The 20,803-nt window shown below is 42.2% G+C and overlaps 1 protein-coding gene across 1 annotated transcript; it reads right to left on the minus strand.

The window, feature by feature from the left end:
- Nucleotides 1-1,666: 1,666 nt before the first annotated feature.
- On the minus strand, nucleotides 1,667-20,648 carry LOC121539593 (dihydropyrimidinase-related protein 5). Its single transcript, XM_041848210.2, has 14 exons — nucleotides 20,516-20,648; nucleotides 18,436-18,490; nucleotides 18,065-18,277; nucleotides 14,279-14,437; nucleotides 12,199-12,378; nucleotides 11,328-11,396; nucleotides 10,982-11,026; nucleotides 10,725-10,800; nucleotides 10,320-10,476; nucleotides 9,731-9,872; nucleotides 9,306-9,448; nucleotides 4,300-4,507; nucleotides 3,763-3,928; nucleotides 1,667-3,547 (listed from the first exon to the last, which is right to left on the minus strand). The coding sequence occupies exons 2-14, from the start codon at nucleotides 18,481-18,483 to the stop codon at nucleotides 3,462-3,464; spliced, it is 1,692 nt and encodes a 563-aa protein (XP_041704144.1). The 5' UTR covers nucleotides 18,484-18,490; nucleotides 20,516-20,648; the 3' UTR covers nucleotides 1,667-3,461.
- Nucleotides 20,649-20,803: the final 155 nt, after the last annotated feature.

Consider the following 20,803-nt stretch of genomic DNA (forward strand, 5'->3'; position numbering starts at 1 on the left):
ATCAACCATTTCGTATGATATGTTACGAATTACAATTAGTATGATATGTTACAAATTTGCAAAACGTATGAAAAAAAAATTATGCTATCACTAACTGTAAGTCGCTCTGGATAAGAGCGTCTGCTAAATGACTAAAATGTAAATGTAAATGTAAAATGTTACGAATTTGTTAAAAGTACTATATGTTACGAATTTTCTAAATGTATATGTTACGAATTCTAGCTAGGTGCCTAGTAGCTAGCTGGCTAACAATAGCTAGGCTAGGGGTTAGGGTTAAGGTTAGGGTTAAGTTTAGGAGTTAGGTTAAAGGGTTAAGGTTAAGGTTAGGGTTAGGGGAAAGGTTTGCTAAAAGGGTTAAGGTTAGGGTTAGGGGAAGGGTTAGCTAAAATGCTTAAAGTTAGGGTTAGAGGAAGGGTTAGCTAACATGCTAAGTAGTTGCAAAGTAGCTAAAAAGCAGTAAGTAGTTGAAAAGTTGCTAATTAGCTAAAATGCAAAAGTTGTTCGTGATTAAATTAAAACATGCAACCTTTGGGTTGCTAGGCCTTCACGTTATACTCGCATCCATCCACCCCTACAATTCGTTTTTTGCCTTAAGTAACCATCTGTCTCATGTAATTACCAAATTACCAAACAAAATAATATGAGTCTCTGGATTTACGTGTACTATGTTACGTCTAATATATGAGACCAGGCTGCAAGCCGACGCTCCAAAATGCAATGTCGTTCGACAAGAACATTTGCATCTTGCCAAGACAGAGATGCACCGAGACGCACACGGACAGCAGTGGCTGCAAACATTCTGGACTAATGGCAGTGGCTGCAAACATTCTGGACTAATGGCAGTGGCCAAATGTCATCAGCACTACACCTTTTGGTGTTTTGTTTAAACGATGTCTCTTTGCATTCACCACTGTTTGGAGGCTGGAAATATGTTGCAAATGGATGAACGTGCGTGGGTAGCCTAGTAAAGGAGCCCTTTGAAGAGATTGTTTGACAATCAGATGAAAACATCATGACTGGTTGTGTTTAGGCCTCTATAAAAAGGTAATACATTAAAAAAGTTAAATGACGAATCTTTACGACTAGGCCCACAGAGATCCTATTGAATTAGGCTAATAGAGATTATACATGATTAGGCCCATACATTTTATTGATGCACGCGCATTTAGGAGGTCCGGAACCGGGAAGAAAATAAATCTACATTCACCTCTAACTAACCCTAACCGTAACCATTTTAAATGTCAACTTCAAAAGGTTATGGACGTCTCAAGGAATCCCAGATAGCACGGACCCCACCACTACCGACGTTTCGTCAGCAACAATCCAGGAACTAATGCGCATGCGTACGACATGCTGTTAGAGGTGCGTCTACGGTAAATATATAAATAGGACTTTGACCTATTATAGGGAGTAGTCACTAGCCTACATGTACTTACAGTTACATAGGGCTTTGCTAAAGACCAATGTGGTTATTGAGGTCGTTTTATTCACCATTGATAAACCCTATTATATTCTAGCTATTCTATTCTATCATATTATAGGCTATTATATGCTAAAGAAACACAATTGTACATACATTGCAATGTATTGAACCTCATTTGCCAAATACAGTATAGGCAATAGGTCCTATTATGTTTTTTAGTTTTTAAAGAAACACAATTCAAACTTGAAATTTCCGTGTGGTTTATTTGCACTCAATCATGTGATAAAGAGCTGCAACACATAGGATAAAACAAAACAAAACCTCAGTGAAAACACAGTAGGCTATTCAGCACCAGTAAGGACCTCTTACACTGCAGTGATATCATGTACAGTGTGGTTTGGACTATGGCAAAACAATAAAGTATATTCTTCACAAATAAAACTCATATGATATGTTCTCAGTAGCTTACAATGGAACAGTGTCAAGACAATTTGAAACAAAAACACATCAGTGGTTTTCGTTGACACAATCTTGAATAAGCATGCCATCCAGTAATATAACGACAGTGCATTGTTGAATGACATTATGACATAAACACATAACAAACCTGAAGAACTTGCATTTGTATATTTACATTGCCATTATAATACCCAAGATTCAATCGAATTATAGATCATGCACTTCTCTTACCCAATCGACAGTGTTACAACCTTGGAAATGTCAACCCAAAAGATATACAAAACTGTCAAATACTTTTCAGTGCAAGACCAGAATTCCTCAGTGTTGTAATTAAAAAAAGAAACTCAAAGTAATAAAAAGTGTTATGTGCTCAGTAGTTAGTTTGCACATCCTAAGAGGAATCCCAATGATAAACATGTTATCTCTAGTAACTGTATATGTGTTTAATGTGAGACTTCTCTTGTGAGAAAAAGGCATTTCAGAGTGGAGCTAACTAACTTATCGCTAACAGACAGAAAAAAGTAAAGAAATATCATACCACCACTTACACATAGAATGCTGCTAAATATGAGTCATATCAGTGCCTCACATATAAGTGTTCTATGCCACAACATACATACAGTAAACACAGCGGAGGTTCATTCACATTGATGGGAGATGAGATGACCAGGAAGGAGTGCTACTATATTAAACTGTAAACAGCAACATAGAAGCTATAAAAACTCTGAACTTACTTAGCCTACGTATTTTGATGAGCTATGTCATCCTTAGTTGTTCAGGACTCATGATTATACTGTTGACAGTGATCTAAAGGGACATCTTTTCAAATAACATTGTAAGATACAAAAAAATGTAAAAGTATCAGCTTGCATTTGAGTTTTCGTCAATATTAGACAAATGGAATCATGAAGGAACCGGAAAAGAAAATAGGTGTTTCACACATAAATTATGATATCCACGTTATATCATGTCAAGTGCTTTGAGATATTGTGTAGTAAATAACTAATCACGTGAATTCATGACAGTTCTGTATTGGTAGAAAAAGTTGTTTTGTTACACATAAAATCATGTAAGGAAAAGGCAGCTAAGTAGTACATGATACAAGTGCAATATTGTAGGTTAAACAGTGAGGTAAACCAATTATCAACTCAACCCCATCATCCCCCTAAAACCATTAGTGTATAATGACATAGAGTACTTTCTCTAACATACATACATGTATCCAAAACAGTCAACTAGCAACTTAGCTACCGTGCAAATTTAGTTTCGATTTGTCTAAAATTTGTTAAGCCCAATATTGTTCAGGGTTCGACCATACAGGCAGATATTCCAACAAATATTAAAATGACATCAATGTCATATAAATGTTACTCAGACCCTGTCATCATATATACACTAAATACGTGAGTTCGTTTTTGAAATAACATGTAAGGTTTTCTTTGCTTTCTATGCTTTCTGGGTGAACGTAACAAGCAGTTTGTCTTGGTTGGCCCTGAACTTCCCTTCAGGTTTCATTCTTCATTCTAATAGAGAACTACAGTAACTGTTTGGTTTTAGAACTCACTACTCTTCCACACAGTTACCAGATGCCACTGGATCGACCACCTGGGGGGGCCAGAATCCTCGCAGAAGATCTCTTTGGGATTTTATCATCGACCTGGGCACCTGGAGAGATTGATAAAACAAAAAGTGGGAAATAACAATCTGTCAGGTTAACAAAATGTAGCTAATTGTGCATCTTACCAGTGGAGATTGAAACACATATATATAGTAGATACTGCATTAGAGCTGGTGATTAATAAAGTTATATAGGCCTTAGAGGCAGAGATGCAAATTATACAATCCCAAATTGCAAAGTGATATGTGTGTGTGTGTGTTACCAGAGAGGCTGAAGCTGGACTCATGCAGGTCTCTCTGTCCTCCGTGCTTGGTGTGTGGTCGTGTTGGAGTGTCCCCATCACATTGTCCACAGTCCTTCTTCCCAGAATTCATCAATGCTACGTCTCCTACGTAGGGCTCACGCTCCACGGGCTTCAGGGCCTGACACTGAGGAGAGAGAGACACACAATAATTACATAGACACACACAATAATTACATAGACACACACAATAATTACATAGACACACACAATAATTACATAGACACACACAATAATTACATAGACACACACAATAATTACATAGACACACACAATAATTACATAGAGAAGCACAATAATTACATAGACACACACAATCATTAGTCTCTGGTTATACACACAGTAATAACACATTCATAATACTTGATGACAATCAAGACAATCTGAAGCAGGTATAGAAAGTTTATGCGATTCAAAGATCACCTTTTGTCTGCTGCAAAATTCATGGGTAAAGGAACATTTTCAAATCCACATCCTGTTGATGGCTTTTTACAATACCTTCTCCCGCTGCACCATCTTCTTGTAGAGGTAGTCAGGGAAGGTTCTGAGAGGATAGAACTTCCCAGAGCCCTCGGAGCACGTGAACACTCCGTTCTCATAGACCAACCGACCACGGCTAATGGTAACCAGGGGGACACCATGGCAACGAAGACTCTCGTACAGGTTGTAGTCTCCACCCTGCACCTGTGTGTCCACAGAGATGGTCCTGGACACAGAGAAATATATATTCTTAACACATACGATAGGTTATTGGTCTTGTGTGGCTCAGTTGGTAAGAAAAGCATCTGGTAAGTGGCATATATTATTATTATTATTAGAGGTAAATGTGCCTGGAAGAACCTTATGAGTTGCCACACCGGCATAACCTTTCTAGTTCAAAAAGGTTCTGAAAAGTGTATTTGAGGAACCCCTGTTTAAAGGTTCAAACCGGAACCTTTTTGTGTTGGGATTTTTTTCCCTCCTTTTTAATAATATATTGTAGATGTGTCAGCCTATCAGATAGGAGGCGTGGCTTATTGGAGGCGTGGCTTTCGGATAGTTATTTTTGGCCACCCGTTAATGTAAATGTCATTCCTGTTCATCATGTAACGTTTGAATACTGCAACAACAACACAAAATCCTTGAATATTTTTGCATATTACATATTTTTATATAATATTAACATTACTGATTACATATAATAAAGTTGTAACTATTCCAACTTTTGGGATTGCATAGGCTCTTGAGAAACTCACCTCTGTTTATTTATTATTATTATTATTTTTTATTTCACCTTTATTTAACCAGGTAAGCCAGTTGAGAACAGGTTCTCATTTACAACTGCGACCTGGCCAAGATAAAGCAAAGTAGTGCAATAAAAACAACACAGAGTTACATATGGGGTAAAAAAAACATAAAGTCAGAAATACAACAGAAAATATATATACAGTGTGTGCAAATGTAGCAAGTTATGGAGGTAAGGCAATAAATAGGCTATAGTGCAGAATAATTACAATAGTATTAACACTGGAATGCTAGATGTGCAAGAGATTATGTGCAAATAGAGATACTGGGGTGCAAAAGAGCAAATTAAATAACAATATAGGGATGAGGTAGTTGGGTGGGCTAATTTCAGATGGGCTGTGTACAGGTGCAGTGATCGGTAAGGTGCTCTGACAACTGATGCTTAAAGTTATTGGGGGAGATAAGAGTCTCCAGCTTCAGAGATTTTTGCAATTCGTTCCAGTCATTGGCAGCAGAGAACTGGAAGGAATGGCGGCCAAAGGAGGTGTTGGCTTTGGGAATGACCAGTGAGATATACCTGCTGGAGCGCAGACTGCGGGTGGGTGCTGCTATGGTGACCAATGAGCTAAGATAAGGCGGGGATTTGCCTAGCAGTGATTTATAGATGGCCTGGAGCCAGTGGGTTTGACGACGAACATGTAGTGAGGACCAGCCAACAAGAGCGTACAGGTCACAGTGGTGGGTAGTGTATGGGGCTTTGGAGACAAAACGGATGGCACTGTGATAGACTACATCCAATTTGCTGAGTAGAGTGTTGGAGGCTATTTTGTAAATGACATCGCCGAAGTCAAGGATCGGTAGGATAGTCAGTTTTACGAGGGCATGTTTGGCAGCATGAGTGAAGGAGGCTTTGTTGCGAAATAGGAAGCCGATTCTAGATTTAACTTTGGATTGGAGATTCTTTATGTGAGTCTGGAAGTTGAGTTTACAGTCTAACCAGACACCTAGATATTTGTAGTTGTCCACATACTCTAGGTCAGACCCGTCGAGAGTGGTGATTCTAGTCGGGTGGGCGGGTGCTAGCAGCGTTCGATTGAAAAGCATGCATTTAGTTTTACTAGTGTTTAAGAGCAGTTGAAGGCTACTGAAGGATTGTTGTATGGCATTGAAGCTCGTTTGGAGGTTTGTTAACACAGTGTCCAATGAAGGGCCAGATGTATACAAAATGGTGTCGTCTGCGTAGAGGTGGATCTGAGAGTCACCAGCAGCAAGAGCGACATCATTGATATACACGGAGAAAAGTGTCGGCCCAAGAATTGAACCCTGTGGCACCCCCATAGAGACTGCCATAGGTCCAGACAACAGGCCCTCCGATTTGACACACTGAACTCTATCTGAGAAGTAGTTGGTGAACCAGGCGAGGCAGTCATTTGAGAAACCAAGGCTATTTAGTCTGCCAATAAGAATGCGGTGGTTGACAGAGTCGAAAGCCTTGGCCAGGTCGATGAAGACGGCTGCACAGTACTGTCTATTATCAATCGCGGTTATAATATCGTTTAGGACCTTGAGCGTGGCTGAAGTGCACCCGTGACCAGCTCGGAAACCGGATTGCATAGCGGAGAAGGTACGGTGGTATTCGAAATGGTCGATGATCTGTTTGTTAACTTGGCTTTCGAATACTTTCGAAAGGCAGGGCAGGATGGATATAGGTCTGTAGCAGTTTGGATCTAGAGTGTCACCCCTTTGAAGAGGGGGATGACCGCGGCAGCTTTCCAATCTCTGGGGATCTCAGACGTTATGAAAGAGAGGTTGAACAGACTAGTAATAGGGGTTGCGACAATTTCGGCGGCTAGTTTTAGGAAGAAAGGGTCCAGATTGTCTAGCCCAGCTGATTTGTAGGGGTCCAGATTTTGCAGCGCTTTCAAAACATCAGCTGTCTGAATTTGTGTGAAGGAGAAGCGGGGGGGGCATGGGCAAATTGCAGCAGAGGGTGCAGAGTTGGTGGCCGGGTTAGTGGTAGCCAGATGGAAAGCATGGCCAGCTGTAGCAAAATGGTTGTTGAAATTCTCGATTATTGTAGATTTATCGGTGGTGATAGTGTTTCCTAGCCTCAGTGCAGTGGGCAGCTGGGAGGAAGTGCTCTTATTCTCCATGGACTTTACAGTGTCCCAAAACTTTTTGGAGTTAGTGCTACAGGATGCAAATTTCTGTTTGAAAAAAGTTAGCCTTTGCTTTCCTGACTGCTTGTGTATATTGGTTCCTAACTTCCCTGAAAAGTTGCATATCGCGGGGGCTATTTGATGCTAATGCTGTACGCCACAGGATGTTTTTGTGCTGGTCAAGGGCAGTCAAGTCTGAGGAGAACCAGGGGCTATATCGGTTCTTAGTTCTGTATTTTTGAATGGGGCATGTTTATTTAAGATTGAGAGGAAATTACTTTTAAGGAACAACCAGGCATCCTCTACTGACGGAATGAGATCTATATCCATCCAGGATACCTGGGCCAGGTCAATTAGGAAGGCCTCCTCGCTAAAGTGTTTTAGGGAGCGTTTGACAGTGATGAGGGGTGGTCGTTTGACCGCGGACCCGTTACGGACGCAGGCACTAAGGCAGTGATCGCTGAGATCCTGGTTGAAGACAGCTGAGGTGTATTTAGAGGGTATATTAGTCAGGATGATATCTATGAGGGTACCCATGTTTAAGGATTTAGGGTTGTACCTGGTAGGTTCGTTGATAATTTGCGTGAGGTTGAGGGCATCTAGCTTGGATTGTAGGATGGCTGGGGTATTAAGCATATCCCAATTTAGGTCACCAAGCAGTACAAACTCAGAGGATAAATGGGGGGCAATCAATTCACATATGGTGTCCAGGGCACAGCTGGGGGCTGAGGGGGGTCTGTAGCAAGCGGCAACAGTGAGAGACTTATTTCTGGAAAGGTGGATTTTTAGAAGTAGAAGCTCAAACTGTTTGGGCACAGACCTGGATAGTATGATAGAGCTCTGCAGGCTATCTCTACAGTAGATTGCAACTCCACCCCCTTTGGCAGTTCTATCTAGACGGAAAATGTTATAGTTGGGGATGGAAATTTCAGAATTTTTGGTGGCCTTCCTGAGCCAGGATTCAGACACTGCTAGAACATCAGGGTTGGCAGAGTGTGCTAACGCAGTGAATAACTCAAACTTAGGAAGTAGACTTCTGATATTTATGTGCAAGAAACCAAGACTTTGCGATTACAGAAGTCAACAAATGATAGCTCCTGGGGAGTAGGAGTGATACTGGGGGCTACAGGGCCTGGGTTAGCCTCTACATCACCAGAGGAACAGAGGAGGACTAGAATAAGGATACGGCTAAAGGCTTTAAGAACTGGTCTTCTAGTGCGTTGGGTACATAGAATAAAGGGGGCAGATTTCCGGGTGTTATAGAAAAGATTCAGGGCATTATGAACAGACAAGGATATGGAAGGATATGAGTAAAGTGGAGGTAAACCTAAGCGTTGGGTAACACTGAAAGAGATAGTATCTCTAGAGGCATCAATTGAGTCGGTCTCTGAGTGTATGGGTGGAGGGACAAAGGAGCTAACCAAGGCAGGTTTAGCTAGGCTGGGGGTCTACAGTGATATAGTACAATTAGAAATAACCGAAACAACAATAAACTAACCATGTTTGGGCTGAGGCTAAACATAAACAGGATGTAGTACCGTAAAAAGGAACAGTCCAGCAGATATCAGCTGTATAGCTGAGTTATCATAAGGTCCGGTGGTGAAGCGCTAGTGAGTAAGAGGCCACGGCTAGCGTGTGCTACGTCCGTTTTGTTGTAGCCAGCTGGTAGCGATGAATCCGGAGTTAAAGGTCCAGTGATTCAGTGATGCCGGCGGAAAAACTGATATGTTCTGGGTTTAGCCTCATTGACGCTGCAAAACTGTCAGTGTTCAACCTTGTGATGACAATACAACAGAACACATGAACAGAAATTACATTTACTCTAACAGGTGGCCCAAAATATATCTATCTTAAAGCCACACCCCTACTAAGCCACACCTCCACTCCAGGGTTCCTCCAGGAACCTGTTGCTACATTGAACCATTAAAGATTCCTACAAGAACCCCTCAACTAACCGAAGGTGCAAATATGAACCATTTACTAACAATGGTTCCTCGAGTCACCACTAATTCTAAGAGTGTGTAAAATAAAAACCTTAGCATCCCCCATAGGGTAAAGGGTCGCTTTAGCGGTAGTAGTGAGAAGGGAGGGAGGGAGTGGATAGTGGATATGGTTACATACTTGGTCCCTTCAGGGTCCCAGACCACCACGTCAGCGTCAGCCCCTGGGATGATCCTACCCTTTCTGGGATACAGGTTGTAGATCTTAGCTGCGTTGGAGCTGGTCACTGCAACAAAACGGTTCTCGTCCATCTTGCCTCCGACCTACAGTAGCAAAGGATCAAAATGTTCCATGTCAGAGGGAGAGGGCAGAGGGAGCAATTCTGTTATCAAGATGTCAAGCACTAGACTCAAACAGCATATGTATTTGACAGGGAACATGCACAACAAATATTGCAACAGATACATTGCCGACTGCAACATGGTATCAAGGTAGCAGTTAGTTACAGCAGTCACAATTGCAGATCTAATATTTCTGTTGTCTTTCTATACAGCCGTAGAGGTTTGCCTACGCACAAACAGTAGAGATACATCACGTTTGCTTACCACTCCTCTCTCCCAAATGACGCTCATGCGGTCCTGGATGCCCGGGACTCCGTGGGGGATCTTTGTGAAGTCATCCTTGCCCATAGCCTTCTGTTTAGTGGTGAAGGGACGGTGGTCAGACACCACTACGTTCAGCGTGTCACTGTAGTGGGTCAGAGAGAAGGAGGAGAGGATAGGTCAGGGGAAACATTTAGAGAATGCAAATATATATTGTATTAACTTCGATTTGATAACACTACGTTCAGGGTGTCACTGTTAAAGCCCAGAGAGAAGGAGGAGAGGACGGGTCATGGGGGAAATTTTGTTGACATTTTATAATACCATTGAATGCAAACAGCTAAAATAATGTATATATATATTAATGAGAGCTACAAGAGCTGTTAAGACTGGTGCCTGGATTCAATCCAACGCAGATGTACGATCTGTGCACAGCGGTAGAATTTAAAGGCAATTTCACAGACGTTCAGGGGACATCACATTCGCTAAATAAATCACCTTCAGCAGGGTACAAAGGATATGTGTTACACTTAATTCCCAAGTAGACTCATCAGATAGTTGTTTGTGTGTGTGTGTGTGTGTGTGCTCTTACTTTCCCAGTAGACTCATCAGGTAGTTGGGTGTGTTTGGGTCCAGGCGTAGAGGAGGCACTGTGACGTAGGCTGCAGCATGGGCCCAGTCCTGGTGGTAGTACTGCAGGCCGTTCAGCACCGCATGTGCCGTGGTGGTCTCCCCATGGACTACTTTACCTACAGACAGATTACATAGATGGGTTCATACAGATCTGTGATGTGTAGTGTGTAGTGATGTGTAGTGTGGCCAGTTACTGTACAAGACAGACAGACAGACGGGTGGGGTTCCAAAAGCACTTGTGGTGAAGATCAGCCCAGACCAAGCCAGCAGAGGGTCGCAAACCACATGAAAAGTAATCTGTGATCTGTACAGGACAGGGCAGGGCAGGGCAGGATATGACAAGACAGATATGCCTTGGCCTTACCCTGCATCTTGGCTGTGGCGAGCACATCTCCTGCTGACATGCTGGACACGTTGACAAGGTAGATAGGACAGTGGGCCTGAGGGAGAATGACAGAGAGCGAGACAACATGTTTTAGAGAGAGTTTCACCAGAAATAAACACGCAAAATGCCCATGACTATTTCTAGATATTGCAGGGTATTTCGGGGGCAGTTATCATTGTGCTGAAGTGCTTGATGATAAAGAAAATGCAACAACTTGACACAGAACACACACTCACCCTATTGGCGATGGTGATCGCTCGATGGGTGGCCTCTGCCTCCAGCTGTGAGAAAGACAAAACAACCGGATATTGTATTGAGTTAGTATAAGACACTCCTCAATGCTAGGGTCATTACAATATTATGAAGGGCTGATATCTATAACATAGGCACTGGAAATGCTTCACTGGATAACAATAAGACTATAAAACTGCAGTTGTAATAGAACTCCTTGAAATGTGTTCCATTGATGGCTTTGTCTATGAAGTCATGAAAGAAATACAAGGAGTGTCCATTATGAGCTCAGACTACAATATATAATAATAATATATGCCAATTAGCAGACACTTTTATAGTATGTCTTACCTCCTCTGGTCTGCTGATCTCAATGCCCTCTGGGCCGCTGATTCCCAGGTCCAATGCCTCTTTGGCGCCCTAGAAAACACACAGGAATCCTGGTGTATGTGCTGATAGAAATAGGATGTACACTAAATATGGCCGCCGGGTTCATCCATCACGGAACGTTGAATGTCCTTTCAAGTAATTTTAACTCTATGGCAGGGATGGGCAACTTTGATGATGGTGGGGGCCACAAAAAAAACAGAACTCATCATGATGGGCCGCAGTGGCTTGTGGGTCTGCGTACCCACATCCATACTACTTACTGTGGTGGCAGTCCCTCTGTAAAACCAGTACCAGTCAGTTTCCCACACATTTACATTTTAGTCATTTAGCAGACGCTCTTATCCAGAGCGACTTACAGTTAGTGAGTGCATACATTTTTCATACTGGCCACCGTGGGAAACGAACCCACAACCCTGGCGTTGCAAGAGGCATGTAGCTTAGTGGTTAAGAGCGTTGTGCCAGTAACCGAAAGGTTGCTGGTTCTAATCCCCGAGCCGACTAGGTGAAATCTGTCGATGTGCCCTTGAGCAAGGCACTTAACCCTAATTGCTCCTGTAAGTCGCTCTGGATAAGAGCGTCTGCTAAATGACTAAAATGTAAAAATGTAAAATGCAAGCGCCGTGCTCTACCAACTGAGCTACAGGGGACCCTACCACACTTGTGTAAACTGTTTGTGTCAGCCAATTTCTTACAGTTGGATAGATAAGTAAGGGTTTTTAAAAGTAATTAATGAAATTAAGCTGACTTTGTTGTATTTATTTCTGATCAAAGATATGATGGAAGAAAAGTAATTGATATGGGACTACATATTGAACCATTGTCTGAGACTCACCTCGGCCACTAGTTCTCCGTTCTCAGCATGTACGCGGGCCACTGCCCCGATGTCCTTACAGTTCTGTAGGGCCTGGAAGAGCTCTGAGTCCCTCAGCATGAACAGGTCCTTATAGGCCATGAACATCTGGAACGAGTTGATCCCTTTATCTCTTACCAGGCTCTCCATCTCAGCACGCACCTACAGGTCAGGGGTTAGAGGTTAGAGTTCACCTGAACAAGATGAACACAGACAGGAGTAGGGCTGTTAAAGTGACTGTATTACCACCACACCGGCGGTCACGAGTCATGACGGCGGTCAAATTGCACGTGACCGTTTAGTCACTGTAATTAGTCTTCTCCAAGATCTGATGCTGCTGCTGGTCATTAGTAGCCTACCAAACTTGCTAACTGCCTGGTACTCTATTGTCCCTCTAATCACTCTGACATCAATTAAAATCTAATCGAAAATCTAATCAAACACTTCATGAGAGCCCATGAGCTCATGTTGCGCAACATTTCTATAGGCTATGCAATTGCGTGAGAAAACAGAGTGATGACCTTTATTAAAAATATAAGGATCCCATCAGCTTTCTAAAGGCTAGGCCTACTATATTTATTTCTCAACTTTCCTAATATTAAGCACATTGCTTCTCTTTACAACAGGAGAATAGCCTACCTGGCTGGCATGAAAATGAACCACGGGAAACGTGTCCTCCATTCTCTATTTAAGTGCATAGATTACATGTATTTTTTCCCCTGCCCCTGTTTCGAGACAGGTGCATGATAATGGTCTGTTCTAAATCAAAACAAATTTCACACATACAGTACCAGTCAAAAGTTTGGACACGTCTACTCATTCAAGGGTTTTTCTTTATTTGCACTATTTTCTACATTGTAGAATAATAGTGAAGACATCAAAACTATGGAATGAGTAGGTGTGACCAAACTTTTGACTGGTACTGTATATTATTTAGTATATGTAACGATTAAATCAAGTATAGTCTGATGGGTGACAATATTAGCCTATCACTTGTGAATTATATATTATCACTTGTGAATGATGCACAGCTTATGGCAAGAAACAGCACATGCCTTTTTTTTGGCGACTTTTTCTAATCATAGTCGCACACCTCAGGTAGCTTAGCCCATTGGCCTATATGTTTTGTTAAGGTTTGTATCACAACTAAAGTGGCCAAATAACTTCTTAAAATGAAGCACATTAATCCGCAATACAATGGGTGTAGACCCTACCTGGCATACATACGCAGCGTGTGAGTTTCAAGTTTGGGGAAGATCATTTTCACCATAAAAATGCATCTTAATAATAAAAGCATTACATGCATAATCACATTTGCGGTCACTTTTGAGAATGGTGTTTTCCTGCTAATGGAACATTCACGCTTATAGCCTACTGCCGTGTGCGCATTGCTGAGCTTATAATGTGAAGAAATAGCCGAATATTTAATCAACATTTTAAGCTAAACGTTCTGATCTGTTGTGTCAGGCTCATTGCTTAAAAAAGTTTTTTTGATGCTAGTGGTTGTATTAATTTGGGATCTATCACATCCCACAACTGTCCCAGACTATGTTTGGAATATTTATTTATCTCACAGAATAGAATAGGTCAACTTTTGTACTATGGGGGATAGTAGATTGACATAGGCTAGTGCTTTTGGCTGACGAAAAGTAAATGTGGACAGTTCTTCCAATATCTTCAATGTGCGCCTCGGAATTGGATAAGGACGCGCGCAGTTGCGTCCCCGATGTGTCTGTCTTCACTTGTATGTAGCCTGTGAGAAAGACCTGATCACGTGACGGAGAGCCGGCAGTTATTTGCTTGACAATCACAGGCTAACAAAATGTCATGACCGCCACAGCCCTAGTCAGGAGTCATACCTTTTCACACTATCGTGCCAACCTGAATCGTAGTGTGCTGGCTTGGATATTTTCCTTTCAGTGACTTTTGCAGCACAGTTCCAGCAAATATGGTGGATGTGTAACCAGGTCAGTGCAGTACAGATCAGCTCCGCTAGGTTCATCTTAGCTCAGTAAAATGAAAAGGGTATAAACACCAGTTATCAAGGGAGTGTGACAGTTACCTTGGGCCCCCACCAGGTGACCCCCATATGAAGGGCGTAATCGCAGCAGGCTTTATTGTCGGCCTGGGAGCGGGTCTTCTCGTAGGCCTCAAGTAGAGATTCATTCTTCTCTGGTAATACATGTCCTATAACCATGGTGGTACCTCCAGCCAGGGCTGCCTGTAGACAAAACCACCAGTATCTCAGATCAGAGAAGACACACACATTACAACTATGGATACCACTTTACATAAAGGTATATTATACTGAACAAAAACAGAAACGCAACATGTAAAGTGTTGGTCCCATGTTTCATGAGCTGAAATAAAATATCCCAGAAATGTTCCATACGCACAAAAATATTATTTCTCTCAAATTTTGCGCACAAGGCCCACCAACTTCAGGAGTATTTCTGTCTGTAATAAAGTACTTTTGTGGGGAAAAACTCATTCTGATTGGCTGGGCCTGGCTCCCCAGTGGGTGGGCCTATGCCCTCCAAGCCCACCCATGGCTGTGCCCCTGCCCAGTCATGTGAAATCCATAGATTAGTGCCTAATGAATTGATTTAAATTGACTGATTTCCTTATATGAACTGTTACTCAGTAAAATCATTGAAATTGTTGCATGTTGCGTTTATATTTTTGTTCAGTATAGGTACTACGTTACATTAAGAAATACTTTATAAAAGGGTTTGTAAATGGTTTATAAGTAGGAGGCCACTGAGACACAATACATGTAAGTGTCGCTAGCCAGAGGCTCCATGATGATGTCCGTCCGGTCTGGTTAATGCCAATGACTGTATAGGGTTAATGCCAATGACTGTATAGGGTTAATGCCAATGACTGTATAGGGTTAATGCCAATGACTGTATAGGGTTAATGCCAATGACTGTATAGGGTTAATGCCAATGACTGTATAGGGTTAATGCCAATGACTGTATAGGGTTAATGCCAATGACTGTATAGGGTTAATGCCAATGACTGTATAGGGTTAATGCCAATGACTGTATAGGGTTAATGCCAATGACTGTATAGGGTTAATGCCAATGACTGTATAGGGTTAATGCCAATGACTGTATAGGGTTAATGCCAATGACTGTATAGGGTTAATGCCAATGACTGTATAGGGTTAATGCATGCATCGATTATTCTCTATAAATTCAGGGGCAAGACATAATTAACATGCCAATATACCTCAGGTTTAAAACCAACAGTAAAAGGTGTCAATTACCCCTAATGTTTATTTACTGGGTGGGATGTGAAAAACATATATCAATAACTAGATTGGAACATGGGAAGGGGACTGGGAGATAACCCGTGGGGTATAATAAAGAGGTATTACAGCCATGATGATGGTCTGTGAGCTAACGTATATCAAGAAACTGTCAGTCCTTTCATTGTTTATTACACTCTCAATCAGCTATCCAATAAGGGCTGTATATCTGAAGCAGAGGCAGACATACTAGATCGGAAATGTAGGAATGAAGAATACATTGTATGGCCATCAAAATAGTAAAAAAAAAAGGTATTATTAAAGAGGATACATTTCTATATTCATAGATTCCAAGATATGAAAGCTTCACTACTGCTCCATTACATATTTGTGAATGTACTAAATCCTTACAAAACCAGGTTGATACTGATGTAAACAACAAATACATTCTATATAAATCCTTTAAAATACTGGTAGTCTGTTACTATGTGTAGCTAAGTGAATGCTCCAAATAGCATCTTTCAGTCAGCTGACAATAGAGAGAGTGGAGTAGTGTCTGGTAAGGGTTGGCGGTGTGTCTAGTGTGTTTGAGAACTATTGTCTTCAAGCACAATGGCCTGAGTGAAAAGGCTTCGCAGCAGTCTTTGCAGCAACCAGACGGTAGCCATGGAAACAGAAACTGATCTGCATTTGTCTCTGTACTCTAGCCGGGCAGCACGGCAGCAGCAACGGCGGGCGGGGGGAGCAGAAAATAGTGCCTGTGTCGCCAGGATCTGCCAACCCCAGTATAGCAGAACGATAACATCTCCTTGGCTAGCTTGTCATTAATGTCTAAAACACAGCTATGTTCTCAGACTCTATATGTCATCTCTGGGTGGTAGAGAATGATAATTGATGAGTCATGCATGCCCTGATCTGGGATAGCCCCAGTCTCAGTCTGTGCCCCTCCACCATCTTCTCTCTCTCTCTCTCTTGCTCTCTCTCTTGCACTCTCTCTCTCTCTTTCTCATTCTATCTTTGTCTCTCTGTCTCTCTCTATCTCTCTCTATCCCTGCACCATCTTTTCTCTCTCTCTCTCTCTCTCTCTCTCTCTCTCTCTCTCTCTCTCTCTCTCTCTCTCCTCTCTCTCTCCCTCTCTATCTATCTCTCTCTATCCCTCCTCCATCTTCTCTCTCCAGTCTGTTCAGTACCCTTCTGTCTGACTGCATCAGCACACCCTGCTACCGATTCCACAGCTTTCTGCCACATTATCTATATAAACCATTTATGGGGTAGGTGAGATATGTAATAAAATAAAATAAAGATGACTCAGAAAAACAGAGAATATTATATAATAGATAACTTGAGTCAGCAGCCTTATGTATCCACTATCTTTGTCTAAATCAAAGCAGCATCTCTGAGTCTGAACCACGCCCAGTTTAATACTGTAGTAGTTCTCTGAATATTTCTTGGTCTCTACCCAAATCCCTAATCAACCGCTAGCTCCTAGCTACTTCTGTAGATCAAAGAGTAATTCATTGGCAATATGGTAATTACTTCAATGTGCCTTCTGATAGGCTGAGTGGGGTTTTGGCCTTAGGGCCTATTGCTTACACCTATCCAAATCTTTCACATCTACAGGAAAGGAGTGTCTAGGGATGAAGGGATTGACTTGGGATTCAGAGTCTGTCTCCACCTTAAGTCTGAGGTTATTTTCTCACACTGCAAGGCAAGCTGGGAAGATGAGTTTATTTAGTTGCCATGGTAGATGGTGGTCCACTGGGTTCCCGCAAGACTGGGCCAATTATTGTGTATTAAATGGTACATAGTAATTATGTATCTGTCTTTCAATACATATACCACCATGTTGGTTCTAATCAATATACAAGACAATACTGCCTCTTGTTCCAATAGTTGCTATCATTTAGTTCATCATTCAGTTCAGTTCAATGACCCACCCTATTAGTATAATGTATTACTAAATTCCCAGAGGGTATTGTGGGCTCCTGAGTGGCGCAGTGGTCTAAGGCACTGCATCTCAGTGCTTGAGGCATCACTACAGACTCCCTGGTTCGATTCCAGGCTGTATCACAACCAGCCGTGATTGGGAGTCTCATAGGGCGGCGCACAATTGGCCCAGCGTTGTCTGGGTTTGGCTGGTGTAGGCCGTCATTGTAAATAAGAATTTGTTCTTAACTGACTTGCCTAGTTAAAAGTAATAATGATGTCATTGCAACCATTTTCCTTCCCACTGGGATTTTAATTGTTGTAACTGAGTATTTGGCATTGCTAGACAAACCCTGCCGCAGGTTTCTACCAAAATACACACACAGACCTTTTTCTCAATGAACCAACCAATCAAATGTGATTGATACAGCCCTTTTTGCTACAACATTTTGTTCCGTAACCCTGCCTAAATCTCCAGAGCAAGCGGCAGCACAGTGGCAAAGAAAATCTCCCTAGAAGGAAGAAACCTGGAGAGGAACCAGACTCAGATGGGAGATCCATCCTGCACTGCCTATACAAGGTTACTGAGGATAATGCCAGTGTCCTTAAGCGTGGGTATTTCTTCTCAACCTCACAGACAGTAGTAGAACAGCTGTAAACCATCCATACCTTGGTGCCGCTGTAGTAGTCGTCCACGGTGGTAGCGTTCATGAAACTCTGCTGCAGGTGCACGCTGGTGTCGATCCCCCCGGGGAGGACCAGTTTCCCGGAGGCGTCAATCACCTTGGCCCCTCCTGGGATCATCAGCCCCTCCCCCACCTGCTGGATGATGCCGTTCTCGATGTACACATCCGCCTCCAGCGTAACGTCATCGTTCACCACCTGGTGGCAAAAGGAAAAAGATACGCACTAATCAGGTCCTGGAGAGAATCAGGTGCTGGACAGAAGAAAATGCATAAATGTAATGCTTCACAATCACCATTTTTCGATCCCACTGAGATCTTCACCACCAACAACAACAGTCAACACAACATACCCACCTTGCCACCCTTGATTAGGATTCTGGTTGTCGCTGAACTGGAAGACATGATGGCTCTGGAAGAGAGAGATTAGAAGTGAAGGGTTAACAAAAACACTACCATGATTTTCTCATTTGTGGGGCAGGGAGTTACAGCCCCAAAATTGATATTGTAGAAGAATAACCATTTTTTTTGTATATCTCTGCATATTTTCTCTGGAAGAGAGACACGCAGACAAAAAAAACTACGTTTCACTCTCATGGAGAATGGTATTAGTTTCTGACCAGTTATACCACAACACTTCAACTACAACTAAGTATACAAGCTATGGTACTACTATCTGTCATTGGCATTACATTCAGATGTGAGGGGGGAGTGACCCACTGAAGAACACAAATGAATCGCTGTGTTCTAAAACAAGCTATAACACAGTAAACATTGTGTTCTCAACTTGGCATGGCCAAGCTGCTGTGACATCAACTAATGGGCCTGAGGCTGTGTCTGTCACTGAGTATGACCAAACATCCCTTAGCTTAGCTGTCTGTCTGTCTGGACTAAAACTGTTCAACAAGTCACACACTGGCTCACACTTTTCATCCATAACAGAATTCCATCATTTTTTTAATTCTAAAAACTAAATGTAGCACATTATAAACTGAACCTGTACATACATATTGTAGAAGTGTACTGTGGTACGAGACATAGAGGAATTTCTTATTGCATCAGAACATTAAGATATTCCAATACTATCATCTTTATTGGATTAATATGAATAATATGATAAATATCCCCCAGGGACTCCCCCTCTTTATGTGTGTGTGTCTAGGTGGGTGTGGGTGTGGGAGTGGTAAAGTATGTGACAGTGTGGGTGCGGCAGCCAGCAAGTTTACCACATGCTCTCTATCCTCATGGCTCCAGATTTGGAGCTGAGATCATCTATATAAAATGATGACTAGATGACATCTTGCACATGAATGCTCAGACTCAAATTTAGGCCAATTGTAAAGGCAGACAGCGGATGTCTAAAACGTCATATCATGTTCATTTTGAAAGGTGGGAGGAAGGAAATATGCCCCAACCATTGGTTATCCATCACTTCTACTGACCCACATCTGACAGTGTTCTAGGATTTAGGATTAATGAATGAATGAAGTTACAGCAATATGCCTTCCATATATAGAATAGAAACAAATAGCCTACAGGATACAACAACAAAAAAATCGACTAATTTTAGGGTGGAGCACAACTCATTAGTCTATGCTTGCCTACCGCATAAATAATAGGACCTAAGTCTATTACAAACAGCGTTTAGGATATTCACACAAAATTGACACAAACCTAGAAATTACAGTAGCCTACGTGGATATTTCTTTTGAAAATTGGTCATGGAGTTTGATTCCCTCATAAAGTATAGCCTTTCCAAGGTTTATAGCCTAAACATGTTATAGGCTAGTCCTTAACAAATACGGACAGAACATATATTTAATTTACTGTGGTAATAAATCACTATGTAAATAGATCTACAATGATAAATCCCACATCCCACTTGTGCCACTTGACACAAAGAAACACCGGCCTTCATCCTTCAGGATACATAACCCAGAAAACGGTTTCCAAAACCCTCCCACCCTCCCATAATAACGGAACACTCCATAATAACACCCTCTTCCATCCCACCGCCTAAAGATAATGTTGCACTTGCATCGTAGTAATCAATGGGCCAAATTCATAGCAGGTGTAATTAGATAGCTATAGCATTTAGCCTATGTTCCCAGTCTGAGTTCCATATGCCGTCTGCCGGTATACTCATGTAGGTTCTAATTTCGACTACCCAAACAAAAGTCAATGGCATGAAAGGAATCAGGATGGCAAAATTAGAAATGGAAGATAATCAGTCAGGACGCCAGGTAGCAACCCCCAGACAGACATTCAGCCAGTCCGCATAAGAAACAAAGTATCCACATAAAGCAAGCATCCGTGTCTAGGGACGATCCATACACCTGCATGGTCTGGGGCCCCAAATCAAAGCCTCCTCAAATAATTCTTAGTAAATAGCCTATCAGTATGCTAAGGTTGCAAATCTCGATTGCGCTCCACATACCTCTCCTACAGGCCTACGGCTCCAAAACGCTTTTTCGGTTACTTTCTGATAGCCTACAACAGCACCAATCCGTTGAATGAGACGAACACTTGCGGCAGCCAGGGGCAGATGCTTCACTCTGAATACAGCCTGCTCAACCTCCGGTCGCAGCATCCAAGCCCGAGCGACATGCAGACGCTCCAATCACCGATAGGGAACGCAGACTCGGTCACCAGAGGAACCAATTACTTTGCACTTAGGGCGTGTCCACTTGGAGGGGGCTGTACCATTGTGTGAGGAAGTGGGTGT

Source organism: Coregonus clupeaformis, chromosome 25 (genome assembly GCF_020615455.1).
Source record: "Coregonus clupeaformis isolate EN_2021a chromosome 25, ASM2061545v1, whole genome shotgun sequence".
NCBI classification, from domain to species: domain Eukaryota; kingdom Metazoa; phylum Chordata; class Actinopteri; order Salmoniformes; family Salmonidae; genus Coregonus; species Coregonus clupeaformis.